Raw genomic sequence first — 12,414 nt, 5'->3', positions numbered from 1 at the left:
AAGAGAGAACTGTCAAGGACCACTTGCTGAAATTCTCCCTGAAATGGTCTATGTGTTCGTAAAGAAAAAGTCAAGAGTTAACTACTAAGACTGTGATAAAAATGATTTGATTGCTGGTTATACTTCTGAATTTTTCTGTGATAATCTTCTTTTCCAGCTGTGTCTTTTGTAAAGCTGATGAATTGTTCACAGAGTATGAATCGAAGCTATTTTCCCAAACGTAAGTTTTGTATTTGGTTCTTATTTCATATCAGGAAAAGTTTTTATGAGATTTGGGATTTTGATGGTAATAATACATTTTTCATACAGTGACTTTTTGCATCTTTTCTTTTGTTAAACCATATTAGTAAACCTTTGAGATTGTCAAATTTAACATGCTCAGTTTCACCATGTAAAGATACCTCCTAAAGGTTCACACCCTGTAGTAACTTCTAACTGACTGAGAAGGAATAATTTGGAATAGTCGTATTGTAAGCAGGTTAGTTTCCTAAGCATCAGTTTCCTTGTTCATGAAATGAAGATCATAAACAACGCTTGCTTACTTTATTGAGTTTTTATGAATATTGAATAAGAAAACACATATGGTTGTTTAGCATAGGTTCATGATCAGTGTCCTATAAACTGTTAGCTCATTATTATACCCTTTCTTCAGCGCAGATTTGAGGTCTTCATCTTCACATTGTGGATTAAACTGCTTAAAAAGTACATCTAGTCACAATATTCACTTACTTATCTCTATTTTAGAAATTTGGAAATGAAGGAAAAGTTACATTCTGATTCCCTCAAAAGGAAGGGATTACTGACACTGTATCTGTAGATTTGTTTATTTGCATGACTTGGTGGTGGTAGGTGCTTTGTGGTTTTGTGGGGGTTTTTTTGGTGTTTTGTGTTTTCTTTTTAATTCTCAGAGTGAGATTGTAGCCAGAATTTATAACCATTTTTGTGTTATGCCATGTTGTACCAAAAACACTAGACAAATTTTTGAAGCCACCAGCGTGTTCTGAGTCACTTGTTTTACCGGAGACTTGCAGCTATGACCTACTGGACGTGACATTGAAGGGTTGTTAGTGATCTGTCCGTACCACTCACTTTCAGTGCCTGCTGTGTATGCACTGACTGTTGGTCCTGTTGTTTTGTTCTGGTATGTCTTCAGAGTCAAAGGCCAGACTGCAATATTTGAGGAGATGATAGAAGATGAAGAAGGACTCGTAGATGATCGAGTGCCTACAACTAGCCGGGGTCTGTGGGCAACAAGTGAGACAGAGCGTTCTATGAAAGCAATACTGTCGTTTGCAAAATCACATCGATTCGATGTTGAATTCATTGATGAAGGAAGTACTTTAATGGATCTCTTTGAAGCATGGAAGAAGGAATATAAGGTAAAGTGTCTAAAAACCTTCTAGAATTGCACATTCTCGTCTTTGACATTACTTAACCTGATACCTTTTTTTCCTTCATTTTAAAAATTTACTTTAGACTCCTGATGTATTATCAGAATGTCTCTTTCCCTAATATGTAATTATTGTAATAAATTATACGAACAAATAAATAATATGTTTATTAAATTATTAAAAGAATGTCATTGTCAAGATGAACCTAAATGAAACCTTTTATTTAGCTGTGAAAGTGTTCTTGTCTCTTCCTAAATTATTCTTAACACTGCTATCTGTGAAATAGAAAATAGGATTTTTTTTTTTTTTGCTTCTCTCTCAATAACAGAACAAACTACCTTGAAGACTGGAAAGCATAGTAAATACTTCTTAATCTGAAAATGTGGAAATCATTGCAATTCGTACAAACTTGTCCTTCATATTGATACTTCGATAATTCCACTGTGTATAAACTCTTTTCTTGAGCTGAGACTCCAGAATTAATTGATTTTGAATTATTCTTTCTATTTAGTTTTGTTACCAAATATAGAAGAATTTTGCAGGTGAAATAGAAGTAAAGGGAATGAAATGAATATTAATTTTCTATTTATAATATTATAATTCCAATTGGTATCTCAAAAACTCTGAAGTTCTTACTTTTTATCCAGAAAGACAAGAAGTTGTTGTTGTTACGTGCCATCAAGTTGGTACCAACTCATGTGACCTTATGCACAACAGAACGAAATACTGCCTGGTCCTGGGCCAACCTCCCAATTGTTGCCACACTTGAGCCCATTGATGCAGCCACTTTGCCAATCCATCTTTTTTGCTGACCCTCCACCTTACCAAACATGATATCCTTCTCCGGTGACTGGTCCCTCCTGACACTTTGTCCGAACTATGAAAGACAAAATTTGGCCGTCTTGGTCTCCAAGGAGCACTTGAGCTTCACTTCTTCCAACACAGATCTATTGGTTCTTTTGGCAGCCCATGGCACTTTCAATATTCTCCTCCCAACACTATAATTCAAAAGTATCATTTCTTCTATGGTCTGTCTTATTCACTGTCCAGCTTTTGCCTGCATATGAGGTTATTGAAAATACCATAGCTTGGGTCAGGCGCATCTTAGTCTTCAAGCTGACATCTTTGCTCTTCAAAACTTTAAAAAGCTCTTGTGCAGCAGATTTTCCTAATGCAGTACGTCATTGGATTTCTTGAGTGTTGCTTCCATTAATGTTGATGGTTGATCCAAGAAGAATGAAGTCCATGACAACTTGCATCTTTCTCCATTGATAAGAATGTTATTTATTGGTCCAGTGGTGAGGATTTTTGTTTTCATTACATTGAGATGCAACCCATACCGAAGGCTGTGCTCTTTGATCTTCATTAATAAGTATGTTAAGCCCTCTTCACTTTCAGCAAGCAAGGTTGTATCATCTGCATATCACAGGTTGTTAATGAGTCTTCCTCCAATCCTGATGCCACATTTTTCTTCATGTAACCCAGCTTCTTGGATGATTTGCTCAGCACACAGGTTGAATAAGTATAGTGAAAGAAAACTACCCTGTTGCACACCTTTCCTAATTTTAAACTATTCGGTGTTCTCATGTTTTGTTCGAACAACTGCTTCTTGGTCTAGGTACAGATTCCTAATGAGCACAATTAAGTGTTCCAAAATACTCATACTTCACAGTGTTATCCATAGCTTGTCATTATCCACACAATCTAAAGCCATTGCATAGTTAATAAAGCACAGCTAAACATCTTCCTGGTTTTCTCTGCTCAGCCAAGATCCATCGGACATCAGCAATGATATCCCTCCTTCCACAGTCTTCTCTGAGTCCAGCTTAAACCTCTGGAAGTTCTCTGTCAATGTATGCTTGCAGCCATTTCTGTATTACCTTTAGTGAAACTACTCACATGGGATATCAAAGATATTGTCGTATGATTTTCGTATTCTTTTGAGTCACCTTTCTTTGAAATGGGCAAAAACACGGATCTCTTCCAGCCAGTTGGCCAGATAGTTGTCTTCCAAATTTCTTGGCATAGATGAGTGAGTGCCTCTTGTGCCGCCTCACTTTATTGAAAAATTTCCATTTTTATTCCATCAATTCCTGGTGTCTTGTTCTTTGCCAATTCCTTCAATGCACCTTGGACTTCTTTCTTCAGTTTCATTGGCTCTTAATCAAATACTACCCCTTGAAACGGTTGGACATCAATGATATCCTTTTGGTACAGTGATTCTGTGTGTTTACCTTCCATTATCTTTGAATACTTTCTGCATTATTCAATAATTTGCCCAGAGAATCCTTCAATAATAAAAGTCAAGGCTTGAATTTTTTCTTCAGTTCCACCAGCTTAAGAAATGCTTAGCGTGTTCTTCCTTTTTGGTTTTCTGACTCCAGATCTTTGCACATTTTGTTACAATATTTGACTTTGTCTGAGCTAACCTGAAATTTTCTGTTCAGCTCTTGTACCTCGTCATTTCTTCCATTTGCTTTAGCATCTCTATGCTGGAGAGAAAGTTTCAGAGTCTCTTCTGGCATCCATTTTGACCTTTTCCTTTTTTCTTGTTTTCTTAATGGCTTTTTATTTTCTTTCTGTATGTTGTCCTTGATGTCATCCCACAACTCTTCTGGTCTTCGGTCTTTAGTGTTTAATGTATCAAACCTGTTTTTTAGATGATCTCTAAATTCAAGTGGGATATATTCAAGGTCGTATTTTGGCTCTCGTGGGCTTGTTTCATTTTCTTCAGCTTCAGTCTGAATTTGCATTATGAGCAATTGATGGTTTGTTCCACAGTCTTCCCTGGCCTTGTTTTGGCTGACGATAGGGAGCTTTTCCACCATCTGTTTCCGTAAATGTAGTATTCAGTTTGATTTCTATGTGTTCCATCTGGTGAGGTCCATGTGTATGAATCATCTCTTATGCTGTCTAAATAAGGTATTTGAAATGAACAAGTCCATGAGTTTGCAGAATTCTGTCATACGTTCTCCAGCATCAATTCTATCATCAAAGCCATATTTTCCAACTACTGATTCTTCTTTGTTTCCAACTTTTGTATTCCAATCACCAGTAATGATCAGTACATCTTGATTGCATGTTTGATCGATTTCACATTGAAGAAGTTGGTAGGGTTCTTCTGTTTCATCCTCACTGACTTTAGTGGTTGGTGCCTAAATTTGAATAATAGTGTTATTAACTGATCTTCTCTGTAGACACATGGGTATTATCCTTTCACAGACAGCATTGTACTTCATTACTGATCTGGATGAATGCAACACCATTCCTTTTCAATTTGTCATTCCCAACATAGTAAACCATGTTGTTGTCAGATTCAGAATGGCCAGTATCAGTCCATTTCTGCTCACTAATGCCTAAGATACCAGTGTTTTTGCGTTCCATTTAATTTTTGACAATTTCCTGTTTTCCTAGATCCATACTTCGTACATTCCGTGTTCTGATTATTAATGGATGTTTACGGCTGTTTCTCTTCATTATGGCTTGTGCCCCATCAACAAATGAAGGTCCCGAGGGCTTTACTCCCACAGGCTTTACTCCATTCGCGTCATCACGGTCAACTCTACTTTAAGGACGCAGTTCTTCCCCAGTCGCATTTTGAGTGCCTTCCAACCTGAGGGGCTTGTTTTCTAGCACTGTATCTGAGAGTGTTTCTCTGCTACTCATAATATTTTCAGTGACTAAATATTTGGAAGTAGTTCGTCAGTCCTTCTACGTAGTCTGTGTTTATCTGGAAGCTCATCTGAAACCTGTCCACCATGTGTTTCCCTGCTAGTATTTAAAATACCTGTCGCATAGCTCCAGAATCACAGCAACTCACAAGATAGAGTGTCTATAATACCAGTTCTTGTGTTTGTTAAGTTAGATGTAAAATAGGACTCACTGAAAAATTGTAACATTTTCCTAATATAATTCTAAAGGCAAACGCATTAACATAGTTATATCAAAGCATGGGAGAAGAGAGTACAGTATACAATGTCCAGTTATGGTTGCTATGTGCCATCTAGTCATTTCTGACTCATTGCGACCCTGTGTATTTACATGTGTCTCTTCCTTTTTTCTACAGTTGGTCACATGCTCTGTCTCAGAGGAATGGTATTGTGCAGTTCTTCAGATTTTCGTGCATTTCTCCGTTATAACTTTGCAGACTAAACCCTTTCACAATAATGCAACTGAATGAGCTATTGTTAAACATGTCCACAGGGATATACCTTAGAAATATAATGTTAGTGAAGAAAGTGTGTCCACAAAATACACTGATTGCTGTATGACTTGAATCTTGTAAGTCTGAGAAAACACATAACTGAATTTTTAACCATATGTACATATAGTATAACTGCAGTGAATCTAAGACTCTGAAGAGGCAGTGCTCTACGGTATCCTATGGAGATTACCCAGACATACTATCTCATACTAAAAATGGCCGAAGAATTGCCTGTGCCTTCAACCTTAAAGTAAAAGCATGTCTTGAGACCTCACTGAAGATTTTTTTTTTTTTTATGACTCATCGTAGTAGTTGTAACCATTCTTAATTATCTTCTTTACCACTGTCCGTGTCTTTTCTGTTCATCCAGTTACTTCATGAATATTGGATGACTCTGAGGAATCGTGTATCTGCCGTTGATGAACTTGCAATGGCTACGGAACGACTAAGAGTGCGCCACCCTAAGGAGCCGAAGCCCAGTCCGCCTGTTCTTCATATCATTGAACCACATGAGGTAGCTCTCAAGTTAATAACAGAAAAGGGTACAGTAAATAGATATACAAAACCCAAGACCTATAGAAGAGGTAGATGAGTCAGGGCAATGCGTCTTGTTGTAAGTAAGGATTTAATCTTTGCTCTTAGTTTGAGCATATGAAATTGTTGTTTTTTATGTCAAAAATGGTTATCTGTGAGCAACTTCAAACTGTGTATATGCTTTTGGCATTTATTGTTTTGGTGTATTTGGTTGCTTTCTCTCCACGTTGGACATTTATTTATTTTTGAGTACTCTTTTCCTAAACCTGCAGGTGTCCTTGGTCAGTGTTGAGATCTGGGGTCTGTTTACCTCAGCTCAGTCAGAACACGAAAAATCTTCACCAACTCTCATTGTGTGCTGTTTCCTTTGCTAGTGATGAACAAATATTAACAACGTCTTCTTATATTTCAGCATTAAGAAATAGCCACCAAACATTTAGATCCCATATTAAAAATACTATTTTGCTCATGTTTTTCTAAATGTTTAATATGTCTTCATGTTTAATGTTGTAAATCGCTTTCTTTGTACAAAGGTGAAAACTCTAACCTAGAAAAACTTAGAAATAATCTTTATATATTAGTTCACTAACTTTTAAAGTGTGAAGTCTTTGTAAGTTTTTCTGTGAGAACAAATCCCTCTTATTTGAATACTCCTATTGGATCTACTATATTCTAATGGCAGGTGGTAAGTAAGCAGAAGAATCTTTCTTGGATTTGTTCAACATTTACTGGCCAAAGCAGAAAACTTTTTTTTTTTTTTTTCCGTTCCCTAGATATATTCTTGAAAAGTGGTACACAGATAAAATTTGGTTGAGTTGACTCTTTATCAGACTTTAAATATACAAGGAAGCTTCCCGTTTAGAGGAACTCTACATTGATTTTGTCTTCCTTAATGCATACAGTCCTTTTGTTACATATTTTATAGTCTCCTTTGAACAAATTTGAATTTTCAGATATAAAATCCACTAATATGTGAAAGTGGCAGCATTGATGGACTCAAGTGTGGCAACAGTAGTGAGGTTGCCCCAGGATCGGGCAGTGTTTCGTTCTGCTGTGCATAAGGTCACTATCAGTGGGTACCAACTTGATGGCACCTAACAACAACAACAACAACAATATGTGAAAATTCAAATTTGCGAAATGGGATATATGTACATTGATGAGGAAGAACGATGTTTGTTTAATACAGTTTGAGAAGGAACAAGAACTTTTCTGTTTGTTTTTCAGGTAGAACAAAATCGTATAAAACTGGTAAATGATAAAGCCGTTGCTACATCACAACTTCAGAAAAAACTTGGGCAGCTTCTTTACCTAAATAACTTGGAGAAGGTATTTATTTATTTATTTATTTTGTAACATACTGTATTATCAGAAACTTACTGTATTATCATAAATGGACTCCTTCCATTTCATCTATTTGTCCCATAGTTAAGGGTACTTTTTAAATTAATGTTTTATTTGGTTATGCTACCCTATCTTAGATGTCTACATTAGCTCCGTAGATCACAAAAGAACGTTATAGAAAATGTTACACAGGTGATATATGCTGTATACACTAAAGAATAGTATCAGCAGAATGTAGTTCAAAGTCTGGAATAATGAATGGAAGTTTTACAATATACATGGTAAAAATTGTGTTCTTTCACATATACACACTCATTCATGCATCTAAAACCCAGGCCAAACCTACTGCCATTGAGTCAGTTCCAACCACAGTGCCCTGTATTTGGAGACTGCAAATCTTTACATGAGTAGAAAGCCTCATCTTTCTCTCAAGGTGTGACTGGTGGGTTTGAACCACGAACCTATAAAATATATTGTATAGTTTTCAAAAAATAAAATGATGAGTGATGGAATTATGGTGGCAGTGCTTATTCTACACTGCCACCATAATTCCATCACTCATCATTTTATTTTTTGAAAACTACGTAATCAGAGCACATGGTAATAATTTAAAGTATATAATGTAAATTACAGCGCATCCTCTGAATTTGTACTATGAGCAAAGTATTAGGCATTGATGAATTTGAAGGATCTTTAATGAATATAATTCCTTGTTACTGAAAGAATTCATAGTTTTCCAGTTGGCAAAACACCTTATCAGAACAAAATGGGGCAGTAGTTTTTTTGATAGGGCAAATGAAGTAAAGCAGTACATGATACTTAGTCCTGAAAAGTGGTCAAAGTGTGTTTGAGTAAATGATCAAATTCCACTAATCACAAAATGAAGAGTTGTCCATTCATTATGGGGGAAATGACATACTGGTTAAGGAGATGGACCTGGGACTAGACAGCCCAAGTTTAGCTCACAGCTTCACTATTAAAAAGATATATGGTTTTTCAAGTTATTTAACTCTTTGTCCCATCTATAAAATTAGAATAATAACAGTCCTCTGTCATAGGTCAATCTTGAGGATTTATGAATTAATGTAGGTTATTTTTCTTTTAATGAATATTCAACTGTTTATTTTGTGATCAGTGGAATGCCTTAATGAGATTAGAAAAGGAAAGAGAAGTCGATGTAAATAAGAGCTTACATTATGTCAATAAATGTTCCCTTTTTGTATGCCTGTGTTCTCATGTAATGTATAAACCAATTGGACATGCAGAACAGGTAAAGGTTTCTCCACAATGATAAAAATCTCTACTTCAAAATTCCAAATCATATTTTTAAAAATAATACTTAGCAAAATCCAGACTGAAAATGAAAACGGAGACTTTAGCTAAGTAACATCATATATATATATTTTTTAATTTTGCCTTCTATAATTATAAATGCAGTCCTGGTGCTGCGCTGTAGGTTAATGCGCTGGACTGCTAGGCTGGTTTGAACCACAAGTTCAGCAGTTCAAGCTCACCAGCCGCTTCTAAGAAACCCTATACAGGGCTGCTATGAGTAGGAACCAACTCCACAGCACTTACAAGAATAACAAATAATTATACAAACAATACAACTTTAGGGTGTGCTGGATTGGTAAGCTTTGGATTGTAAACCACAAAAGTCAGCATTTCCAACCAAGCAGCTGCTCCATGGGAAGTAGATGAGGCTTTCTGCTCCCGTAAAGATTTACAGTCTCAGAAACCATCTTCAGAGTTGCTATGAGGCGGAACCAACTTGACAGCACTCAACAACAGCAACAACACAACTTTAATAAACTCATAAAAATTGTATCCAGTTTTTGTTACTGTTGTTAAGTATGGTTAAGTCAGTTCAGACTCCTAGCCACCATGGGTAGGGTTTCCAAGGAGCAGCTGGGAAGCTGAAACCACCGACCTTGCAGTCCAGTGCATTAAACCACAGTGACACACGTTATTTATAAATCACAGGGTAATATTAACAGCTAGTAGACGTGTGTGCATTATTTGTTGTTTTGTGCTGTCAAGCTGGTTCGGAATCTTAGCGACCCTGTATAGGGTTTCCAAGGTGTGACTGATAGATTTGAACCAGCAGCCATTAGGTTAGCATTCCAGTACTTATCCTACCATGCCATACCAGGACTCCTTAAATTGCTACTAAATTGCAATTACCAGCATATGTAAGGTTTAAAATATTAAAATGTAACTGACATAATTTGTTCTTTTTTTGGATAGTCTCAAGACAAAACATCAGGAGGTATTAATCCAGAACCTTGTCCAATCTGTGCACGGAAGCTGGGAAAACAGGTAAAATTGTAATATACGTCACGTGCAATGATAAAAACACTTCAGTTTTCAAAGGCTTCTGCATGCTCTCTCTTTTTCACTGTCTTTATTATGACAGTTTATGTGAAAGACAAGTATTATCTCTTTAAAGTTGGGACCAGAGGTTGCATGACATATTCCATGCCATTACATATGAGCAGGTGTTTTTATAAATAACACATGAAAATATATTTCTAGAATAACCTTGTTAGTGTCTTTAACATAGTTATCTGATAGTTGTATGGTGTGGAAATAACAACAGCAAAGATGACATCAAGACTGAAGCTGTTAGTGTGAGGACTGAGGTATACCTGACCCAAGCCATCGTAGTTTCAGTAGCTTCATTATATGCATGTCACAGTTGGACAATGAATAAGGAAGACTGGAGAAGAATCAATGCATTTGAGTTATGGTGTTTGAGAAGAATATTAAAAGTACCATAGACTGCCAGAAAAGCAAATGCTTCTATGTTGGAAGAAATACAGCCAGAATGCTTCTTAAAAGCCTGGATGGGATGGCGAGACTTCGTCTCTCATACTTTGGACACATATCAGGAGGGACAAGTGCCTGGAGAAGGACATCATGCTTGGTCAAGTGGAGGGTCAGCGAAAAAGAAGGGGATACCCCCCACCCTTGGCTACTGAGATGCATTGGTACAGTGGCAGCTGCAGTGGACTCAAATTTAACGATTGTAAGGATGGCGCAGTTTAGGACCATGTTTTGTTCTGCTGTGCATAGGGTCACTATAAGTTGGACTGACTCACTGGCAACTAGCAACAACAGCATGACAGTATAGCACAACACAGATGGATGACAACGGTGTAGTAGCATTCTTAACATCTCATAATGACAAGTTTTTATCAGTTAAAGGACAAATTTACGTCTCCCTTGAAGAAATTTAAATGTGATTATTAGAACATTCGTTACAGACAAATATATTTCTTAATGGATGCTAGTATACAAATGTCTAAACACTATGGCATCCCATTAGTTCTTCTCTGTAAGATTCTTGTTTATCCTACTGACTGGTATAATCAATACAGTTGGTTGTTAGGGTTCATCAAGCTGATGTCCACTTACAGAGACCCTTTGTGACAGACTAGAACCACCCCAGAGGGTTTATTAGATTGTAATCCTTACTAACCTCCGCTCATCTGTCAGTTTGCCATACTGTGGGGGCTTGTGAGTTGCTGTGATTCTGAAAGCTATGCCACCGGTATTTTAAATACCATGGCAGGGTCACCCATGGTGGAAAGGTTTCAGATACGCTTCCAGATGAAGACAGACTAGAAAGAAAGAGTGACAACTATTTCCGAATCTTTAGTCACTGAAAACCTTATAAATAGCAGAGAAACACTGTAAGACATAGAGCCAGAAAATGAGTCTCTTAAGTTGGAAGGCACTCAAAATACAACTGTGAAGAGCTACCTCCTCAAAGTAGAGTTGACCATGATGATGCAATTGCAGGGAAGCCTGTAGGAGAAAAGCCTGCACCAACCACTAAAGCCAGTGAAGATGAAATAGAAGAATTCTACCAGCTTCTTCAATCTGAAATCGATCAAACATGCAGTCAAGATGTCTTGATCATTGCCAGTGATAGGAATACAAAGGTTGGGAGCAAAGGGGAAGGATCAGTAGTTGGAAAATACGGCCTTGGTGATAGAAATGATGCTGGAGAACGCATGATAGAATTCTGTAAAACCGATGATTTGTTCATTTCAAATCTTTAGCTTCTTTAGACAGCGTAAGAGATGACTATACACATGGACCTCACCAGATGGAATACATAGAAATCAAATTGACGATATCTGTGGAAAGAGGTGATGGAAAAGGTCCATATCATCAGTCAAAACAAGGCCAGGGGCAGACTGTGAAACAGACCATCAATTACTCATAGACAAATTCAAACTGAAGCTGAAGAAAATGAAAACAAGACCATGAGAGCCAAAATATGACCTTGAATCTATCCCATCTGAATTTAGAGATCATCTGAAGAACAGATTTGATATATTAAACACTAAAGATCGAAGACCAGAAGAGTTGTGGGATGACATCAAGAACATCATACGAGAAGAAAGCAAAAAGTCATCGAGAAGACAAGGAAGAAGGAAAAGGTCAAAATGGATGTCAGAAGAGACACTAAAACTTGCTCTACAGCGTAGAGATGCTAAAGCAAATGGAAGAAATGAGAAGGTACAAGAGCTTATCAGAAAATTTCAAAGGTCAGCTTGAGAAGATAAAGACAACTATTATAACAAAATGTGCAATGATTCTGGAATCATTAACCCAAAAAGGAAGAACGGACTCAGCATTTCTCAAGCTGGGGTAACTGAAGAAAAAATTCAACCCTCAACTTTCGTTATTGAATGTTTCCCTGGGCAAATTATTGAATGATGCAGGAAACATCAAGAGAAGATGGAAGGAATACACAGAGTCACTGTACCAAAAGGAAGTGGTTAATGTTCAACTGTTTCAAAAGGTAGCATATGATCAAGAGCCAAGTATTGAAGGAGGAAGTCCAAGGTGCATTGATAGAATTGGCAAAGAACAAGGCACCAGGAATTGATGGAATAAAAATTGAAATCTTTCAAGAAAGTGAGGTAG

The 12,414-nt window shown here is 37.0% G+C and overlaps 1 protein-coding gene across 1 annotated transcript in view; it reads left to right on the top strand.

Annotated features, from left to right (window-relative positions):
• Positions 1–12,414, top strand: part of SHPRH (SNF2 histone linker PHD RING helicase, E3 ubiquitin protein ligase) — a 95,676-nt gene that overhangs the window by 59,751 nt on the left and 23,511 nt on the right. The window contains exons 19-23 of the mRNA XM_006872050.1: positions 158–220; positions 1,154–1,379; positions 5,966–6,109; positions 7,357–7,458; positions 9,721–9,792. Coding sequence (XP_006872112.1) covers positions 158–220; positions 1,154–1,379; positions 5,966–6,109; positions 7,357–7,458; positions 9,721–9,792 — 607 coding nt within the window. The remainder of the gene's footprint in view (positions 1–157; positions 221–1,153; positions 1,380–5,965; positions 6,110–7,356; positions 7,459–9,720; positions 9,793–12,414) is intronic.

The sequence above is a fragment of the Chrysochloris asiatica genome, unplaced genomic scaffold (assembly GCF_000296735.1).
Source record: "Chrysochloris asiatica unplaced genomic scaffold, ChrAsi1.0 scaffold00182, whole genome shotgun sequence".
Lineage (NCBI taxonomy): Eukaryota > Metazoa > Chordata > Mammalia > Afrosoricida > Chrysochloridae > Chrysochloris > Chrysochloris asiatica.
This window is presented reverse-complemented; position numbering and strand designations above follow the sequence as displayed.